Here is a 21402-nt window from a genome sequence, read left to right as displayed (position 1 = left end):
ACATTGGTTAGGCCACTGTTGGAATATTGCGTGCAATTCTGGTCTCCTTCCTATTGGAAAGATGTCGTGAAACTTGAAAGGGTTCAGAATAGATTCACAAGGATGTTGCCAGGGTTGGAGGATCTGAGCTACAGGGAGAGGCTGAACAGGCTGGGGCTGTTTTCCCTGGAGCGTCGGAGGCTGAGGGGTGACTTTATAGAGGTTTACAAAATTGAGAGGCATGGATAGGATAAATAGGCAAAGTCTTTTCCCTGGGGTGGGGGAGTCCAGAGCTAGAGGGCATGGGTTTAGGAAAGATATAAAAGAGACCTAAGGGGTAACTTTTTCACACAGAGGATGGTACATATATGGAATGAGCTGCCTGACAATGTGGTGGAGGCTGGTTCAATTGCAATATTTAAGAGGCATTTGGATGGGTATATGAGTAGGAAGGGTTTGGAGGGATATGGGCCGGGTGCTGGTAGGTGGGACTAGATTAGGGTTGGGATATCTGGTCGGCATGGACGGGTTGGACCGAAGGGTCTGTTTCCATGCTGTACATCTCTATGACTCTATTCTTTGACCTGAAATATTAACTTTCGTTGCTTTTCTGCAGATGTTTCCAGCTATTAATATTTTTATTTCAGATTTCCAGTATCTTCAGTCCTGCTTTTTAATGTGTTTATTGAAATCTAGTTTAAGTAGAATTCAAGATCCCCCTCCCCGGCCCTAAATGGAAACCGGCCCTTCGGCCCAACTCGTCCACACCACCCGTCCGAGGAGTAACCCACTCACTCCCATTCCCCTATATTTTCCCTGGACTAATGCACCTAACCTACACATCCCTGAAAAGTATGGGCAATTTCGCATGGCCAATTCACCTGACCAGTACATCTTTGGATCATGGAAGGAAACTGGAGCACCCAGAGGAAACTCACACTCCGCACAGGCAGTCGCCCGAGGTGGGAATCAAACCTGGGTCCCTGGTGCTGTGAGGCACTGAGCCACCATGCCGCCCGCTAATTTTCCCTCACTGTCTGCTTTACACTAAAATGTACATCTTTAAAATGAGCCAGCATGTTTCCTGCCAGAGTTAGTGAACACTTTGCACCACTCCTGTAAAGGGTTGGACCTGCTGACGTTCCCAGAAGGCAAAATTGCAGCGGTGTTCAAGTCGGTATGTTTTAGAAAGTGACAGTTATAAAGGACATCATCACATTAGCTCAGGCTGTTTAATGTTTGTTGAATTGGGATCCTTCTAAGATGATACTTGCAGGAGCTTATGCTTCAGTGAAAAACAAACAAATGGAACAACTATTCCCACTGTTTAATACCCCCCTCGCCTGGCTTTAGAGCAGCTGGTTGACTTTAACTGGTTTCCTGATTTCCTTGTTCCTGATGCTTGACTGTTTAAGCTTCTGCCAAAACATTAGATTTCAGACTTCTTGTCACTTATTGATCCACAAAACTGTGTCTCCTTTGATGCAGTCAGCTATTATGAACTACCTTATCACTGGTGTACATTACTGCTGAGATGTATTGTGAGATTATTTTAATGCTCTCTTTAAATGTATTGCCTGCACCCACACCCACCCCACCCAACCCCATGGGGGTTCACAGCAGATTCAGTTGCGAATATATAACCAAAAGAGAGAATTCCATCAGCAGTACCACAGTCTCACAGGCAGAATCAAGGAGAGTGAGACGGAAAGTGGAGGAAAGATCTTCATGCCCCTGTGCTGGCACAGATATAACCAGTGGATGTGTGATGTCACCACGCCCTCCAGAACGCCACCTGGATTGAGGCACTGGTGGTGTTGAGAAAGAATTGAAAATTAGGCAAAATGAGAAGTTTTGGGAGCTCTCTTCCTCTTTCTCCCCAGGGAGTCACAGACTAGGGATAGCATACTCCACCATTGGTGAAATCCTGCTATTTCTTTGTGCAACAGAGTTCCAGGATTTAATGTCTGTCTGCTTTTCCCAGTGTAGATACACAGCCCCCTGCCATAGGGTCATAGAAGTGTACGCCACATTGGCCCATTGAATCTGCCAGTCAAAAACATCCATCTAACTATTATAATCCCATTTTCCAGCCCTTTGGCCTATAGCCTTGTGGCATGGCATCACAAGAGTGAGTCACAACAGTTCTGACACAATGAAACTTGTCACCTCAGCCGTAGGGCTGTTGGTTTGTTACTGATTGAAGAATTGGTGTGAGAGTGGGACATGTGTTAGGGAGATGGCCTAGCATTGCCATTGATATTGCTAAGCTGAAGTTCGACACTCTTGCCTGACTGATCATTCATCTGGAGATCATATCTCCCTGACCGCGAGGGACCATCTTTCAAACCACAGCCATTTTACTCATGAAAGGAGTTGTCTTCTGGCAAAGCTGTTTGCTGCTCTTTAATGATGAGAGGTTGGGCTTTATACTAAATGGAGTTCCCTGTTCTTAAATTTGGGATTTTAATTTTAATATTAGCTGTACTCTTGGAGTAAGAAATTTCCAGCATTTAGAGCTTCAGTCATGAATTTTGCTTTCTTGTGTTTGCCTTCTCCAGGCAAGAATTCGCATGGTCATCGCATATCTCTTTGCTCAGTTATGTTTATGGACTTCTGGAAAACCTGGAAGCTCATTGGTTCTTGGATCAGCCAATGTAGATGAGAGGTGAGCTCACCTGTCCATTTTGCAAAATCGTGGCTTTAGTTGTAGTTTTGTCAAAATGACTTGCTTTCTGTGAATTTGTACTTTTTCCTAAGGTGACCAGCAGCTCACTGTAGTTGAGTGTGAACTCCCTGTAGAGTCTCTCTGTAAGTCTCGTAAGAAATCAACTTGTCCCACAATTTGCAACTTGCTGCAAGTGAAATTATTCAAGATGTACTTGTGGTTGTAAAGGACCTTTTTTAAACCTTGTAAAACACCCCAAAGCACTTCACTGCACCATTTGCCAACAGAGTTTGACCCCGAAGCCATATAAAGAAATACAGGGAAGATGATGAGAAACTTTGCCAATGAGGTAGCTCAAAGGAGCAAAGGGATGCAGGGGCTTGCAGAGCTGGTAGCCTTAGTGGCTGAAGGTGTGGTGGAGACTTTGAACCACCTCTCAGGAATCTGAAATGTTTTGAGTTGTCAAAGCTTTATTCCCTATTTCTGCAGTGGAAAGACACAGGAGGAAATGTTATAGTTGCTGTATTCTACCAGAGGAAGCTGAAACCATCAAAACCTAAACAAGCCAAACTTCCTGTGATCGCGTCAATTTGAGTTAGCTGCAATAAGGACACTAAAATTCAATCATTTGAAAGTTTATTCAATTGTAAAATGTAATCAGTTATCCCATTAACAATTGTAAAGCCAATATGTAACTTATTGACCTACATTTGTCCCTGATAAAGGGCTTTTGCCCAAAACGTCGATTTTCCTGTTCCTCTGATGCTACCTGACCTGCTGTGCTTTTCCAGCACCACACTCTCGACTTTAATCTCCAGCATCTGCAATTGTCCCAGACTACTCCCTCCACTTGGTCGAACACAAGATCCCCTCAGATGGATAGGCCATCCATCTGGAGAGTCTACCTGAGAGATGTCCAGGAATCTCTGTGGATTCTGCATCTGTACTGTCCTTAAATGCTTACCGTGCACCACTTGCAGCTTAACTGTCTATTGATAGGGTACAGTCTGAATTTTCTGCAGCCTACAGATAAGTCCCTTTTTGTGCAGCACTGTCCTGCCCTTGACCCCTCCCACATTAAGCAGCTTTTTTTTTTGTTTAGTCACATCAGTATTCATTGGCTGCCTGTAGCCCTTGGTATTGTCTTGCAGTTCTGATCACCACACTATCAGAAGGACCCATGGAGAGGGTGCAGAGAAGGTTGACCAGGATGTCATCTGGTCTGGAGGGATTTACTTGTGAGGAGAGGCTGGGTAAACTCTGTTTTCACTTGAAAGACAGAGGCTCAGGGGCAACCTGAGAGAGCTCTACAAACGTTTGAGAAGTGTAGATAGGGTGGATAGTCAGCCGTTTTCCCAGGGTGGAAAGGTCAACCACCAGAGGGCACAGGTTCAAGGTGAGGGAGGGGGAATATTTTTCACTGAGTGCGTGGAACGCACTGCCAGTGAAGGTGGTGGAAACAGGCACGTTTAACAACGTTTAGGGCCTATCTTGATAAACCTATGAAGGGGCGGCGAACAGAGGGATAAAAAGCACATATCGGCAATAAGTAGCGGGTCTAAATAAGAATCAGCACAGGCTTGGTGGGCTGAAGGGTCGGTTCCTGTGCTGTATTGTTGTATTTTCTCCTTCCTCATTCACACTTGGAACATGAGCTCGCGCACACACAGACACAGACACAGACACAGACACCACAGACACAGACACCACAGACACAGACACAGACACAGACACAGACACAGACACAGACACAGACACACAGACACAGACACAGACACAGACACAGACACAGACAGTTTGGTTTGGACCCTTTTCAAACTGAGGTGGAAACTCGTCTCGCCAATGGTCCAATCTAAGGGTGGCTTGTAAACGTACTCTCCAACCCTCTGACCATGTGTAACCTCTTTTATGTGTCCTAAGCTCCCAGAGATCCTGCCGACCGTGCAGTTTGTTACAGAGAATTGTGAACATTGAGATATTTGGAAGGTTAAAGTTTTATTGAAGCTTGGGCAAGGGAGAGATACTGAGCCATAATGTCCAACAGTAGCAAGAGTGATGGGAGAATGGGGCTCAACACGAGTTGGCAATGAGGGCTGGATGACGTCCCCCTTATGGAGATTGGGAGGTGAGATGTAGGCAGAGAACTAAAGGAGTTCAGGGGTTTCGGCAATCATTCACGGAGGCAGGGGCAGACTCTGAGGTTAACTTAGAGGACGATGACAATGAGGCTGAGTAGAATCGAGGTCAGTTATGGGGCAGATGTATGTAGTAATAATAAACATTCCAAAATAGGAGTAGGCCATTCAGCCCTTTGAGTCTGCTCTGCCATTCCCTAATGTCATGGCTGATCAACTCAGTCCCAAGTTCCTGCTTTCTCCTGACACCCTTTGATCCCTTTACTCCGAAGAACTATATTAGACTTCTTGACAAAATTCAATGTTTTTGCCTCAACTGCTTTCTGTGGTAGACAATTCTACTGGCTAACCACTCTCTCTGGCTGAAGACATTTCTCCTCAACTCAGCCCTAAAGGGCTTTGCATCCTTAGACTGCGACCTCTCGTTCTGGACTCCCCTACCCTGAAAAAAGACGTTGTCTATTTAAGCTATCCATGCCCTACATGATTTTATAAACCCCAATAAGGTCACTTCCCAGCCTCCGATGCTCCGGGGAAAACAGCCCCAGACTATTCAACCTCTCCCAAATCCTCCAACCCTGGCAATATCCTTGTAAATCTTTTCTGAACCCTTTCAAGTTTCACAACATTGGAAGGAGACCAGAATTGCACGCAATATTCCAAAAGTGTCCTAACCAATGTCCTGTATAGCCACAACATGACCTCCCAACTCCTATCTGCAATGCTCTGTCCAATAGAGGAAAGCATACCCTTCCTACGTTTACCCTGTCGAGTCCTATAAGAATTTTGCCGTTTTCTGAGGTTCCCCTCATTCTTGTAAACTCTTGTGAATATAGTCCAAATTGATTCAGTGTCTCTTCGTACGTCAGTCCTGCCATCACAGGAACCAGTCTGGTAATGTAAGACCCCAGGCTAATTCTTTGGAGACATTGGTTCATATCCCACCATTGAAGATGGTGAAATTTGAATTCAATAATTTTTTAAAAAACTGGAATAAAATTAATAACCTGATTGGGCTTTTAAAAAATAAATCTAATGCCCACTAGGGAAAGAAACAGCCATGCCTTACCTGATCTAGCCTACATGTGACTCCAGACCTGTAGCTAGGTGGTTGATTATTTGTGATTTTTATGTATTTTAATACCATTCTTGTTTGGGTTTTGAATTAGTGACACAAAGATTTTCCTGTGTGTCTGAAGGGAATAATAATTACCCTGCTTCAGTCGTCACCGATGTTTGTTTCAAATAACCATTTGTGAGAGCTAGTTTCCAGCAACAATGGGATTTCTTTACCTTGCGGTCTACCTTGGGACTAAGCAGGGTGAAAAATTGTGCCTCAAGTTTTCTGTTAGAATTTTAGGACTAGGTTCTTTTTGTAGGCTTGGGGGTAAAACCCAAAACTATAGAAAGCGAACCTTTCAGTTTTACTTTAAGTCAAACAGGTGATCTCCAGGCTAGATTTCAGTCTACAATTTGCCTCGTGCAGTGCTAATATTAACTGGGATTGTAATACTCTCAAGTGCCCTCTGGGTGTTTAGGGATAGGCAATAAATACTGCCCTAGCCAGTGATGCCCACATCCCATGGACACCTGACAAAACAATTGCTGAAATTACAAATAGTTGTGTTCAGGTGAAAGTGAGGACTGCAGATGCTGGAGATTAGAGTCTAGATTAGAGTGGTGCTGGAAAATCACAGCAGGTCAGGCAGCATCTGAGGAGCAGGAGAATCAATGTTTCGGGCAGGAGTCCTTCATCAGGAATGTCAGCCTCACAGGGAGTTAACACCTTCAATACGCTATCTGAGCTGACATGACACCAATTGTTAAAGTTCACTTGAATGTAACTTTTTAAAAAAAAAGTTTTGCGATTTACATGTAAAAGAACTGAAACCAACATGTTCATTCTAAAAGATGAGAGACTTAACAAACAATCCAGTTCTTTTCAATATATAATTTCAGTTACATCACACTGTAACCCTTTGCTATAAATTCTATGTCTTACAACCTTATTCTCCACAATCACCTGATGAAGGAGCAGCGCTCTGAAAGCTAGTGCTTCCAAATAACCCTGTTGGACTATAACCTGGTGTTGTGTGATTTTTAAAAATTTTGTACACCCCAGTCCAACACCGGTGTCTCCAAATCAGGTCCCAATACAAGCAGCATCGCATAAACACCCTTGGCAAAGGTAGGTTATCAAAATGATTTTATTCTCCCATGCTATCTTTCTCCAGTCCAGTAGAAAGAAATGCTAAAAGAAACAGTCAGCCTCTTCTATTTCTAAGGGGCAGTATAAAACTAATTTTCTGTCTAAGTCTTCACTAGCAGCAGAGAGAGAGAGAGAGAGAGAGATCTGCCTATTAACTCCAACAGCCAGCAAACTGCAAAGTCCCTTGGTTCGGCATGAGTCTGATCCCACCCACCCCTGGCAAATGCTTTTGTTGAATTTAAAACAAAAAAACCAAAGCTATTTAGTCTGCTTCGCAGGTGCAGACACCTCAGCACCAGGGTGACAACAGCTCACTGCAAGAGAAACAGGACAGAACATGTATCTCTTAAAGGCACAGTACTGTCATAGTCTCCTTACTTAAGAATATGGTCACATGAGTACCTCTTCAGAGAAGGTTTACACAACTCACTCCTGGGATGAGGGCCTGCCTTACGAAGAAACAAACTAGTTAGGCTTTTGCTGATTGGAGTTTAGAAGAATGAAACATTTTAAGATCCTGTGGGACTCAGCAGGGTAGATGCTGAGTGGATGTTTCCCCTGGAGTTTAAAAATTAGGCATGGTGTGGAGGTGCTGGTGTTGGACTGGGGTGGACAAGGTTACATGACACCAGGTGATAGTCCCAACAGGTTTATTTGAAATTGCAAGCTTTCATGTGATGAAGGAGCAGCACTTTGAAAGCTTGTGATTTCAAATAAAACTGGGCACTAACCTGGTGTCGCAATCAAGTTTTGAGATGAGGAAAGTTTTTTTTGTTTTAAATCCAACTGTTATTAATCTCTGGAATTCTCTTCCCTCGTGAGTGGTGGAGGGAGGGTTGTTGCAACTCTGCCTCGAATTTATTTGAAGTTTTTATTGGATGAGGATTATGGGGAGACAGGAAAGTGGATTTGACAGATTAGCCATAATCTTGTTGAAGGGCAGAACATGCTCAACTGGCTGAAAGGCCTCCTCCTAATTCGTGTGTTCTGGTATTTATTTGTTAAATGTTAAAATAATTAATATAGTGCTTCCCAAATTTTTTCCCAGTCTGCCCAATTTCAAGACCTTGAGAATTGTCATGATCCCCCTGAGTAAGGAATGAGACCGAGATAGGTGGGTGACTGAGTGTGCGGGGCCTTGTTATCGTGGGAACACACCTGTTATAACTCGGTCAGAGACCCATGACAGTGACTGCTGCCTCTGAGCTCATGACTCCACATGGGAAACTCCGAATTAATAAAACCTAACTGAAGATTTAAAAACGCAAAGTGACAGTTTATTTAAACACAGATTGTTCTTGCGGTTAAGCAATTGAGTGATGTACTGGTGAAGTTTCACACGGTACTGGAGTAAAACTGCCTCGAATGGGATGATTAATAACAGTTAGTTAATGCAAACCTGTCAATGTGGGCTTGAATGTTAGAGAGGCTGGAATTAGTCACAGCATTCGCTTCATCTGCAACCAAACTCTTTTTTTTTTGTAGTCCGAACACTCTCTGCAACTAAAGCATTTCCTCTTAGCAGTTGGACAAGGAAAAGCTGCCTCTTTGAGCAGTCATGACAACAAATCTGGTGCATGCTGAATATGAATAAACGTGTGGCTGGAAATCCAAACATAAAACTTCAGGCACTCCCTCCCGGTTCAGGAGAGGTTTGGAGATGGCCAGGGTCCTTAAATGTTTCCTGTAAAGAGGTCTTCCTGAGTTTGAATTTGTGTTGATGACAGAGTTCCTAACCTGAAGAAACGGATTATTATTTTTATTTTCAGCCTTTGCGGATACCTGACCAAATACGATTGCTCCAGTGCTGACATCAACCCAATTGGTGGCATCAGTAAGACCGATTTAAGGAGCTTTATACAGTACTGTATTGAAAACTTCCAACTCACCGCACTGAGAAGGTAAGTTGATGTTGCAAGAGTTTCAGTTCATGTTTACGTTTGGAACAGAAACTGAAGAGCTGGAGAAACTCAGCAGGTCTGGCAGATCCTATGGAGGGAAAGCAGAGTTGATGGTCATTGGACCCGAAACATTCTCCAGAACGGAAATCTAGATTAAGGCTGCTTCAGGTCTAAGGAAGTGACGGGAGAGATGTTTTGATTCTTGTGCAGTTGATTTAATATTGAGGAATCACTGGTGTTGTCCTGTTGCAGCATTATGTCTGCGCCACCAACAGCTGAACTGGAGCCACTTTCAGAGGGACAGACATCTCAAACTGATGAGGTACTTCTTACTAGTTTTAAGATTTCTGACTTGTTTTGTAATTCGCTGTTGCCTTGACTTTAGTGAAACAACATGAAATTTTATTCCAATCAGAGAGTGTGAGCAACACAGCAACTGCAATATCATAGAATAATCCATTACACAAAGGGGCCATTTGGCCCACTGCACCATGCTGGCCCTTTATAAGAGCTATCTGTTGAGTCTTATTCCCCTCCGCTTGAGTGACTTAATTGAAACATCACTGTTATCTATATCAATGATTTGGATGAGAATGTACAAGGCATGACTAGTTTGTTTGCAGATAACAGTCAAAAAGGAGGTATAGTGGACAGTGAGGAAGGTTGTCAGAAATTACAGCAGCACCTTGATCAGCTGGGGATGTGGGCTGAGAAATGGTAAATGGGGTTTAATATGGATAAGTGTGAGGTCTTGCATTTTGGAAAGTCAAATCAAGTTTTGTGGTGAATGGTAGGCCCTTAAGGAGTGTAGTGGAACAGAGGGACCTTGGAGTTCAGGTGCACAGTTCTCTGAAAGTGGAGTCATAGGTAGACAGGGCAGTAAAGGAGGCTTTTGGCACACTCGCCTTCATTAGTCAGGGCACTGAGTAAAGAAGTTGGGAGTTATACAGACGTTGGTGAGGCCACACTTGGAGTAAGAGTGCAGAAGAAATTTACAAGGATGTTGCCAGGACTCAATGGTCTGAGTTAGAGGGTGAGGTTGGATAAGCTAGGACTTTTTTCTTCAGAGCTTAGGAGATTGAGTGGGGGGAGTCTTAGAGGTGCATAAGATCATGAGAGGCATGGCTATGGTGAATGCACTCATTCTTTTTCCCAGGATTGGGGAATCAAGGACTAAAACGCATCAGTTACACAGACGGTGGTATGGATATGGAATGAGCTGCCAGTGGAAGTGGTTGAGGCGGGTACATTAACAACATTTAAAAGGCATTTGGACAAATACATGGTTAGGAAAGGTTTAGAAATCTATGGACCGAGTGCAGGGAAACTGGGTTAGCGTGGATGGACGTTTTGGTCGGCATGGACCAGTTTGGACCAAAGGGCCTGTTTCCGTGCAGTAGGACTCTAAGACTCTATCCTCAGGGATCTGAACAGAGTGGGTTTCAAGAGGATCTCTCCTCTTGTGGGAGGAGTCTAGAGCTGCTGCAAAATAAGAGGTGGCCCAATTTAGACAGATGTGGAGAAGTTTTGTTTCCTCTGAGATCATGAATCTTTGGAACTGTTACTGTCTCAAAATCTGGTGCAGGCAGATTCTTTGAATATTTTAAGGCAGAGCTGGATAGTTTCTTGGTATGCGTGAAGTTGAAAGTTGACGGACAGGAAGGGCTATAATCCAATCAGCTGTGAATTTTTTTTTGAGTGGTAGAACTCCTGCTCTGGATTTGTCTGTTCCCACAGCCCTGTAAGTGTTGTGGTTGTCTAAAATTTGGTATTTTGCATCGTTCTTAATGCGTGCAGGAAGATTCAACAACTTGAATCTTTTCAACAATAATTTTAAGACCAGTTGGATTCCATTTCAATGTGATACACATGCTTCAATGTAACATTCATTTCTGTGCAGGCTGATATGGGAATGACCTACACGGAACTGTCTGTCTTTGGGAAGCTAAGAAAGATTGCAAAGTGTGGACCTTACAGTATGTTCTGCAAATTGCTCTACATGTGGAAAAGTATCTGTACCCCAAGGCAGGTAATATAATAGTAGGTTTGCAATATGTTAATTAGAAATAAAAAAATAGCCAGGAAAAGTATCAGGAAATGTTTTGAGTAAAGTCTGCACTATATTCATCAAACCAATAGTTGTGTGTTTAATAAAACATAGATATGCAAATGCTGGCGAAATGAAACACGAGCAACAATTGCCAGAAAATCTCAGTAAGTCTGGTAGAACCTGTGGAGAGAAAATAGATTTTGTGGTTTGAGGTCAGTGACCTTTCTTTCAAATGGAACATTTTTATTTTCTTTGGTAATGTGTAATACGACCAAATCTTCTGTCTTACCCATTTCATTTTCTCTAAATGTATGTGTGAAGTTGATTGCAATTATCTTTCAGAATTATTTTCTGAATTAGTCAGACGATATTTATACAGAAGCTGACAGTTATTTAGACTTGGATGATTAATCTGCATAATATCCCCAAATAAATTTGAAAAATGTGTTGAGAAATCCCAGTCTCTTATCTATCCAACTAAAATTATGTTAGATAAAACTTCGACTGTACCTTTCTAAGAATTCAGTTTGGAGCTGTAAATCTAGCATTTCACACTATTGTCTGACTGAACTGAAAATCTATTATTTATTGACTTGAAGCTGTTGAGTCAGCATGGGATTTAACACACCATGACCAAATGTAAATAGATTTTCTCTGTAAAGTCAATCCACACACAATTGTTAAACTAAACCCAAACGTGAAAGAGCACTGAAGAGAATATCATTCACTTGAAGTGAATTTTCATTTCTGATTCATCTCCAGGTGGCTGAGAAAGTGAAACATTTCTTCCAGATGTACTCGATTAACCGGCACAAGATGACGACACTGACCCCTGCGTACCATGCAGAAAATTATAGTCCTGATGACAATCGGTTTGATCTTCGACCATTCCTGTACAATGCTAGTTGGTCTTGGCAGTTCAAGTGTATTGATAACCAGGTAAGGCTTAAGGATCCAGTGGCCTGCAATCTAGTTGGAAAATCCAAGTTATTTGGTTTGGCTCTTGGACTATTTTGATTTATTATTTATTCATTCGTGGCTAGACCAGCATTTATTGCCCATCTCTAATTGCCCAGAGGGCCCTTCAGAGCTAATCACATTGCTGTGGGTCTGGAGTCACGTCTAGGCCAGACCAAGTCAGGATAGCAGTTTCCTTCCCTAAAGAGCATTAGTGAACCAGATGTGTTTTTCTGACAATGATTCATGATCTTCCTTAGACTCTTCAATTCAATACAAAAGGTCAGGTGAACTGGCCATGCTAAATTGTCCATAATGTTAGGTAAGGGGTAAATGTAGGGGTATGAGTGGGTTGCGCTTCGGCAGGTCGCTGTGGACTTGTTGGGCCAAAGGGCCTGTTTCCACACTGTAATGTAATGTAATCTAATCTAATCTAAAACTGAAATTAAAATGCCACCATCTGCCCTAGCGGGATACAAACTTGGGTCCCCAGACCATTGAGTCCAGCAGTAATACCACTAAGCCATCACCTCCCTGACATTGGCTGCTGTATGAATCAGAAATTTTTGATTGAAGCGAGACCTTTGTTAATTTAAAACTATTGACCCATGAGATGAGGAGTTAGATCACAGTTGGTCTGTGATCTATCATTTGAGCTGGCTATTCAGTGGGCTGAATGGCTCTTTATGCATCAACATTGTTATGTAATGAAATGTGACAAATGATGGCACTGCAGGCAAAACAACATCATTGGCAGCATGACTGAAAAAACACAACTGAAATAATTTGCTAATTAACTAACAATTAATTGTTGTGGTTATGTTCGCCGAGCTGGGAATTTGTATTGCAGATGTTTCGTCCCCTGTCTAGGTGACATCCTCAGTGCTTGGGGGCCTCCTGTGAAGCGCTTCTGTGATCTTTCCTCCGGCATTTATAGTGGTTTGTCTCTGCCGCTTCCGGTTGTCAGTTCCAGCTGTCCGCTGCAGTGGCCGGTATATTGGGTCCAGGTCAATGTGCTTATTGATTGAATCTGTGGATGAGTGCCATGCCTCTAGGAATTCCCTGGCTGTTCACTGTTTGGCTTGTCCGATAATAGTACTGTTGTCCCAGTTGAACTCATGTTGCTTGTCATCTGCGTGTGTGGCTACTAAGGATAGCTGGTCGTGTCGTTTCGTGGCTAGTTGGTGTTCATGGATATGGATCGTTAGCTGTCTTCCTGTTTGTCCTATGTAGTGTTTTGTGCAGTCCTTGCATGGGATTTTGTACACTACATTGGTTTTGCTCATGCTGGGTATCGGGTCCTTTATCTTGGTGAGTTGTTGTCTGAGAGTGGCTGTTGGTTTGTGTGCTGTAATGAGTCCTAGTGGTCGCAGTAGGCTGGCTGAGTGTTCAGAAATGTTTTTGATGTATGGCAATGTGGCTCGTCCTTTGGGTTGTGGCATATCCTCATTCCATTGTCTTTTCCTTCGGCATCTGTTGATGAAATTGCGGGGGTATCCGTTTTTGGCGAATACATTGTATAGGTGTTCTTCTTCCTCTTTTTGCAGTTCTGGTGTACTGCAGTGTGTTGTGGCCCTTTTGAACAGTGTCTTGATGCAACTTCTTTTGTGTGTGTTGGGCTGGTTGCTTTTGTAGTTTAGGACTTGGTGTGTGTGTGTGTGTGTGGTGTGTGTGTGTGTGTGTGTCGTCCCTGTATACCATATGCGGTGATGTCTCCGTTCAGCGTCCTCTGTACCATCATGCCTAGGCATGGGTGTTGGCTGTCCTTTGCTTCCTCTCTAGTGAATCGGAATCCTGTGAGTGTGACGTTGATGATCCGGTGTGTGTTTTCTATCTCTGTGGTTTTAACGATTACAAAGGTGTCATCCACATATCTGACCCAGAGTTTGGGTTGAATTTGCAGTAAGACTGTTCTAACCTTTGCATTACCACTTCTGCTATGAGTCCAGAGATGGGTGAGCCCATTTGATATGAACAAATCAATGGCACACCCATTTCTGAACACCCAGCATTTGTACACTACAAAACCAATGTAGTGTACAAAATCCCATGCAAAGGCTGCACAAAACACTACATAGGACAAACAGGAAGACAGCTAACGATCTGCATCCACAAACACCAACTCGCCACAAAACGACACAACCAGCTATCCTTAGTAGCCACACACTCAGATGACAAGCAACATGAGTTCGACTACAGCCAGGGAATTCCTAGAGGCATGGCACTCATCCACAGATTCTATCAACAAACACAAGCACATTGACCTGGACCCAATATACCGGCCACTGCAGTGGACAGCTGGAACTGACAACCAGAAGCGGCAGATTCAAACCACTATAAATGCCGGAGGAAAGATCACAGAAGCGCTTCACAGGAGGCTCCCAAGCACTGAGGATGTCACCTAGACAGGGGACGAAACGTCTGCAACACAAATTCCCAGCTCGGCGAACAGAACCACAACGAGCACCCAAATCTTCTCCCAAACTTTTAACAATTAATTAATTAGATAGGAAAGGCTGGATGATATAATGGTATCTAGTCCTGGGATATTGCCATTGCAGAACCGCAGCTTGTCTGAGGTGGAGAGTCTGCTCCATTTGTTACCTGATTCCCTGTTTTGCATTCTTGATCCTATCTTTGTGTTGGAGAGCGAGAGGTTGCACATTACTAATCTGGCCGCAGTGGGCAGATGAATATGATGTTCGGCTGCCTTGGCTCAAACTTCACCTTCAACTAAATGCTGAAAACGTTCCCTTTCACTTGGGCTATCTTTCCTTGTACTTGTACCTTTGTTGGTGAACAATTTAATTTTAAAGTTGGAGCAAGTTACTATCGATGCTGGAATCTGTGCTGAAAACAACAAATGCTGGAGATCACAGTGGGTTGGACAGCATCCATGGAGAGTGAGAGCATGCTAACATTTCAAATCTAGATGACTCTTCATTAGGTTAAGCTTCATTTTAAAGATTTATTAATGAGATGTGGGCATCACTGGTTGGTCAGAACAATTGTCCATCCCTAGTTAGCCTTCAGGATGTGGTGGTGAGCTACCTTCTTAAACCGCTGCAGTCCATGTGTGTAGATAGATCCATAGTGCCAACGAGTACTCATTTCTATTTGAGTTTGAGTTTTATTGAACCTGCAATAGTCTAATGCATTAATTTCGCAAGGTGAAGATAAAGTTGATCCACTGATTCGACTGTGCTCCTCGGTCAGGATAAATCATCTCCAATTAAAATAGTTTATTATTGGTACTTCTATATTTAAAGAAAGCGTCCTTCTGTACTAGTTTCAGTGCCATGTTGTGAAACATCTACAGGTTTCACCGTACACTGATTCTCTTCCAACTCTTATTCTGTATATTTGTAGCTGGTCTTTGTAAATGTCTTTTCACATTTCCAATACAGACGACACACTGATTTCAGCAACTTCAAACTCCCCACTTCCATCCCAGCACACACCATCCATTGAAGTGTCATCCACTTGCACCACCAGTACAATGGGGATATTGTAAACCTGTGCAGTGTTTGGCTGAAACTAACTGGTGTACTGTTTAATATTTCACAAAATAAAATACTTCACTTACCTTGATTTCCCCCAATTCTGTACATCACAACAAATGTGCAGTCTCGTGAGCTAACCTCACATGATCACAGAAGTGTTAAGGCACAGAAGGAGGCCATTTGGCCCATTGTGCCTGCACTGGCTCATTAAATGTGTGTTATTTGGCACGATAGGTAATCTGCTTTTTCCACATAACTTTGCAAGTTGTCTCCTTGTCAATTATGATTCTTTTAAATGTAACAGTTTTGATTTACACTATGCATCCCCTATCTTAACCTTGTCTATTTAAAGTGCTTTTGTTGATTAAGTTATGAAAGTCCTTCATTATTGTTTCGTTTTTCTTTCGTTTTTTTTCCAAGGTTTCAAAGCTCGAGAGCAATCAAGAAAGTTCCAACGATGTTGTTTGTGACGAGCTTGACTGAATCTTACAACTCAGTGTTGAGCACAATTGCCAACAATGGACGGAGAGAAGTGTGCTCCCACAGAATCAAACCACAGACTTTGTTGTAGCTGTATAGCAATAAAGCCTAAAGTGAAAATCCTTTCCATTCTTGAGAAATAATACTCCTGTTCAACATCTTTGGAACACGAGAAAGCCGTTCAGACCATTGAGCCTTTCTTGCCATTCTAGACCATGACATCTACCTCAATATCACTTTCTAACGCCATCTCCCATATCCCTTTCACATCATTATCTTCCAGAAGCATATTCATTTTATGTCTTCAACAGTCTCAATGACTGAGCTTCCAAAGTCCTTTGGAGTAGAGCATTCCAAAGATTCACCACTGAGTGAGCAAATTTCTGCTCATCTCGATTTTTAAATGGCCAACTGGGCAGTACAGTGGCTCAGTGGTTCGCGTGGTTGCCTCACGGGACCTGGGTTTGATTCCAGCCTCTGGTGATTGTGACTGTGTGGAGTTTGCATGTTCCCCCGCCCCAGGCCATGCCTGTGCAGGTTTCTGCTGGATGCTCAGGTTTCCTCCCACAGTCTAAGGATATGCAGGTTAGGTGGATTGGCCATAGTAAAATTGCCCCGTAGCATCCAGGGATGTGCAGGCCAGGTAGATTAGTCATGGGAAATGCAGGGTGACAGGGATAGGGTGGGTTGCTCTTCTGAGGATTGGTATGGATTTTATGGGCCAAATGGTCTCTTTCCACATTGTATGGATTCTGTGATACCCCTCATCCTGAAATTGCATCCCATTGTCTGAGAGCCACCAACCAGGGGAAATATATTATCTCTCCACCTGGTTATGCTCTGTAAGAACATTAAAAGTTTCAATTAGTTAGCTATCATTCTTTGAAACTTTAGAGAATACAGTGCCAGTTTCTTCACATCTTGCCTCATAAGCAGTCCCAGTATCCAGTGAATTAATCTGGTGGACGACCTTTCCACTCCCTCTATGGGAATTACTATACCCCCTTAACTAAGGTGACTAAAGCTACATGCTTTCACTACAGCAACATTAACTGCATTCAAATAGCATCTTTAACATTGTACAATCTGTCGAGATGTGTACTGTTTCGAAGAGTGTGGTGCTGGAAAAGCACAGCCAGTCAGGCACATCCGAGGAGCTGCCTGACAGACCTGCTGTGCTTTTCCAGCATCACACTCTTTGACTCTTATCTCTAGCATCTGCAGTCCTCACTTTCTCCTAGATTTTACAGTTCAACAAGTTGAGACCAAGCTAAGGAAGGACATAATGAAATAGGTGAACAAAGTTTGGTCGAAATAAGTTTTAAATCGAGAATAGGAGAGAGCCAGTTTTAGAAGGGAATTTCATCATTGTTAGCAATTACAGAAAGAGATTTTAGATTCATAGCACAGATTTCACAATAAAATGGTGGCACTTAATTAGGAAGGAACTTGGCCTTTATGAACATTATGAAATGATCATCAGATGGATATTTAAACTGAAGTATTTTACTGTGGAATACAAATTGATAAATGGAAACTTCAAAAAAGAATCTTCACAACTCTTCAAATGTATGAGTATAGGAGAAAGTGAGGACTGCAGATGCTGGAAATTAGTCAAAAAGTGTGGTGCTGGAAAAGCACATCCAGTCAGGCAGCATCTGAGGAATAGGAAAGTTGACGTTTTGAGCATGAGCTTCTGCTGGACTCTCCTGCTCCTCAGATACTGCCTGACTGGCTGTGTTTTTTCAGCACCACACCTTTTGAAATGTGTGAATGTGTCTGTTTCAGCTGTTCAAGGCTAAATCCAAAAACTGTAAAAAGTGTAAACTGAGTGTAATATTGTCAATGTTGTAAGATTGCCACATACTCTTCATTGCATTGAATCTAATTGAATTGTAAAATAGAATGATGTTTTTAAAGTCATCAGTCTCATCACTCTAAGATCTGTACTGCCTTATTCAATATCACTCACTATTGCTTTACAGACGTTAACATTGGGTGGAGGGGTTGAAGTGACATTATGTGGGTGTGAAGTTACTAGTTATCAACATTGATTTGAGAGAACATTGTTACAAGATGGCAGTGGACCCCTCTGTTAATTAAACCAGAAAAGCTCACCTCTCCTTGTAATCTGTTAAAGTATGAGTGACCGAGAACTCCCAAATTCTACGATTTAAAGAAAATAATATCAATTTATTCTTCAACTCTAAAAGTGAACATTAAACAACAATTATTCACAACTCTAAGCCTCCCTTTCTCAACTGTTTATTTCCTGCCTCCATCTCTATAACAATATGCTGTTCCAATACAACACTTATTAAAATTACATCAAATTAATTTCAAAACCACACAGCAGCTGTTGTCTTGGATGTCTTGTTCTGGCTGAAAGTCTCACTGGGTCGTTGTCTTCCTTTTTACTGTGAATATGTTTCATATGAAGAGGTACTTTTGATAGAGAGTGTTTCCTAATTTCTTGGGTCTCTCTCGATGGCAGTTGCTCTATCTCCAGTTTTCAAAATGCCTGCATTTTTATATCCCCAACATCGGATTGTCTCACTGGTTTGATGTTGGCAAAACAATAAATTCAAACTTGATGGGGTTTTAGTATCTCGGGGCATAAATTTGAATTTAACCAGTTTAATTTTGTCAGCAACCAACTCCAGTGTCCATTTCACAGCCAAATGTTACATATTGTCAGTTTTCCCATACACTGACTGTCGTCTAGTCATATCACATGACAGCTTACAAGCCCCTCTCAGAACAGCAGTCACCCTCTCTTAAAGGTACAGAATTCATCTTCATAACACCATGAAGACCCACAACTGCTGATTATCACCTAATTCCCTTTTGGATAATGAGCTGGTGTTCATTCATTTTGAACAAAACTTGCAAAAAGCACTGAGGGTGATAAGGGTCACAGTGTATTCTCTGGGTGCTGGACTTGTGTCCATTACCAAAGGCACTTTGGTGATATCATCACTGACTAAAATCAATATTGTCTAGGAGGCAACTTTGTGTACAATATTTAAAAATTACATTTTAGACTGTAGACTTAAAAATGGGAAAAGATACTGCTTTTAACCAAGGAAAGTGTGAGTAAAGATGTTACAGCTTTTAAAAACAAAAGGTTACCAGAACTCATTGTGTGTTATATTTACAAGGTGACCTTATTCACTTAGTGCAGGAGGATTCTAGACATTTCTGCTCCGTGGGGGTGTATCCAGGATAGTTTCGCCCAGGGACTGATTGGTTTTCCAATAAGGACTATTGGTCCGGAGTACCCAGCATTACAATATCTTGTTATCTGATGCCTGGGCAAGTGGCTACAGCTTTGTATTTGGACAAAGCAAGAGTAAGACCCAGCCTATGGAAGAGAAAACACCTAAATCTTTGTTTCTCTCTCCCCTTTTTTTTTCCTGGGGGGAGGAGGCAGAAGGAAGCAAAAGTCTCTGCGCATTCTTGTCTTGAAAAGGGAGAAGCTACCTTCAACACATTGAAAGGCCGAATTTTCAACTGGGGAATGAAAGATTGAGAGTCCGTTCGTCCAAAACCTAACGTTTTCATCAAAGGAAATTCGTCGACACCTGTACTCGGGACTGACGTCAGAACTGCTCCACCAACCCTCTTCTTTCTTACCCCCAGTATCAACGTCTTGCATTATTTTTTGGAGTGTCAGTTTGTATGCGAGTGAGAGTTTTGAAAAGTTTAAGTTATAGAGTTATAATTTAGCAACTCAAGTTGCTTTGCTGTCATTGCTTTAAAACTGTTTGATTGCAATAAATAGTGAATTTCTTCTTTATGGTAAAATCTGCTGTGTACATTCTTGGAACCTGACAACAAGGGAAAGTTGGACAATTTGCTGATTTAATGTTTGTGATGACTCCGGGAACAGTGGGCCTTGATTTCCAGCCCCATTAATGTGTGACGGAAGTTCATTGCACCCTGTAAGAAAAAGTATTTCAGATAGCTGCCATAAGCATAATGGGCCAAATGGCCTTCATGTGTGTTGTATAATTCAATAGAAAAATAGAAATAATACAAATAAGGGATCTTGTGGTGTAGCGGTAGTGTCCCTTCCTCTGAGCCGGAAAGCCCACATTCAAGTCCCGCCTGCTCCGTACATGCGTAATAACATCACTGAATAGTTTGGTTAGAAAAAACAACTACAAATAATAAAACGGCTTCTTGTGGTGCAGTCGTAGTGTCCCTCTTTATGAGTCAGAATACCCGGGTTCAAGTCCTACTTGCTCCACAGGAGCATAATAACATCGATGAACAGGCTGATTAAAGATATTTACAAATAGGTAAATGTTTGTGCCCCACGTTCTGTATTTGCAGGACCAAAGACTGTGAAAGTTGATTGCAATATATATAGGAGAATTGACTGATGTCTCGGCTACACACTGGATATGGTCAGTTAGGTAGGAAGTCTAAAAGGTGATTTTGTTTAAATTCAGTATTTAGAAGCTCCACTTCCTGATGGCATGCCATCTGAGGGGTACTTTATAACTGGCGAGAAACAAGTGGCCTTCTGATGGTGCAATGAATGAACCCAACTCTGGCTGTTATTCTTCCATTACATTAACTTGTTAAATTGGATATCAGGAGTAAGAATGCAATCAGATTATCTGCATCTCATTTAAAAAAAAACAAACAGTTCCCTTATTTAGGTGAGTTTGCATTTTTTAAAAATAACTGAGCTGCTTAGCTCCCCCTCAACAGTGCATTGCGAAAGCAGTGTGTCGTGTGTCTAATTTAGTGACAAAAGTAGGAACTTTGGGTAACATCAACCTCATGTCAGTTAACACAATCTGAAAATTTGTAACTTTTATGTAATAATGGAAAGAGAGGATAAACATAGTTAATCCCTGCCATATCCTCTCGTTTCAAAGAGAGGAAGTAAAGGGAAATTGAAGAAAATCCGAGCAGATAACCTCCCTTTATGGCCAGTTCAAAAGCAACATGGATTATATTGCAACACACCAGCAGGATTGTTACAATGGGTTTAAAATAGAACTTATTAACTTCTTCCTCAAAACTTCTACTGAGTTTTGATGCATACATTTTACTTATTTATGCATCTTATATTTCTTTCCCTTATTAGTTTACAATTAGGAAACAAATTACTTAGTATGAGCCTCAATGTATTATGCATACGGTGAGATCTCTCATCCGCTCCTCCCTTTAAGAGCAAACAATGATAACTTTCAAATATTTTCTTATTCGGGGACAGAATCCACTAGATCCGTCCTTTTAAAATTAGGAAAATTTCACAAGACAGCTGACTGAAAAAAATTAACTGTAGCTGTGGTAGCGAGTTTGTTTCACCACATGGTTGAAGAGCTTCAGGGCAGAGTAAATGACCTGGGAGTTGCAGTGGGAGAGGGACTCCCTGAGATTCTTGTAGAGAGAGGAGGAAAACTTCTTCAAGGCAGGCATCCTTGCAAGAGGATTCGCAGTAGGGTTAAAATCAACGAGGTAAAAACAATGACTGCAGATGCTGGAAACCAGATTCTGGAT

General features: G+C 42.1%; 1 protein-coding gene across 2 annotated transcripts in view; it reads left to right on the top strand.

Moving 5' to 3' along the window:
• nadsyn1 (NAD synthetase 1) overlaps positions 1–16269 on the top strand; it is a 93090-nt gene extending 76821 nt beyond the window's left edge. Inside the window, exons 16-21 of one of the 2 annotated variants that reach the window (XM_043705355.1) lie at positions 2541–2647; positions 8761–8892; positions 9145–9214; positions 10793–10921; positions 11705–11881; positions 15823–16269. In XM_043705355.1, the coding sequence (XP_043561290.1) occupies positions 2541–2647; positions 8761–8892; positions 9145–9214; positions 10793–10921; positions 11705–11881; positions 15823–15885 (678 nt within the window). In that variant the 3' untranslated portion in view covers positions 15886–16269. Of the gene's footprint in view, positions 1–2540; positions 2648–8760; positions 8893–9144; positions 9215–10792; positions 10922–11704; positions 11882–15822 lie in introns of those variants that run through there. The other variant, XM_043705356.1, reaches the window with a different exon arrangement.
• The last annotated feature ends 5133 nt before the right edge of the window (positions 16270–21402 follow it).

This window comes from Chiloscyllium plagiosum, chromosome 16 (genome assembly GCF_004010195.1).
Source record: "Chiloscyllium plagiosum isolate BGI_BamShark_2017 chromosome 16, ASM401019v2, whole genome shotgun sequence".
Taxonomy (NCBI): Eukaryota; Metazoa; Chordata; class Chondrichthyes; order Orectolobiformes; family Hemiscylliidae; genus Chiloscyllium; species Chiloscyllium plagiosum.
The sequence above is the reverse complement of the archived record's forward strand: the minus strand, read 5'-3'. Positions and strand labels throughout refer to the sequence as shown.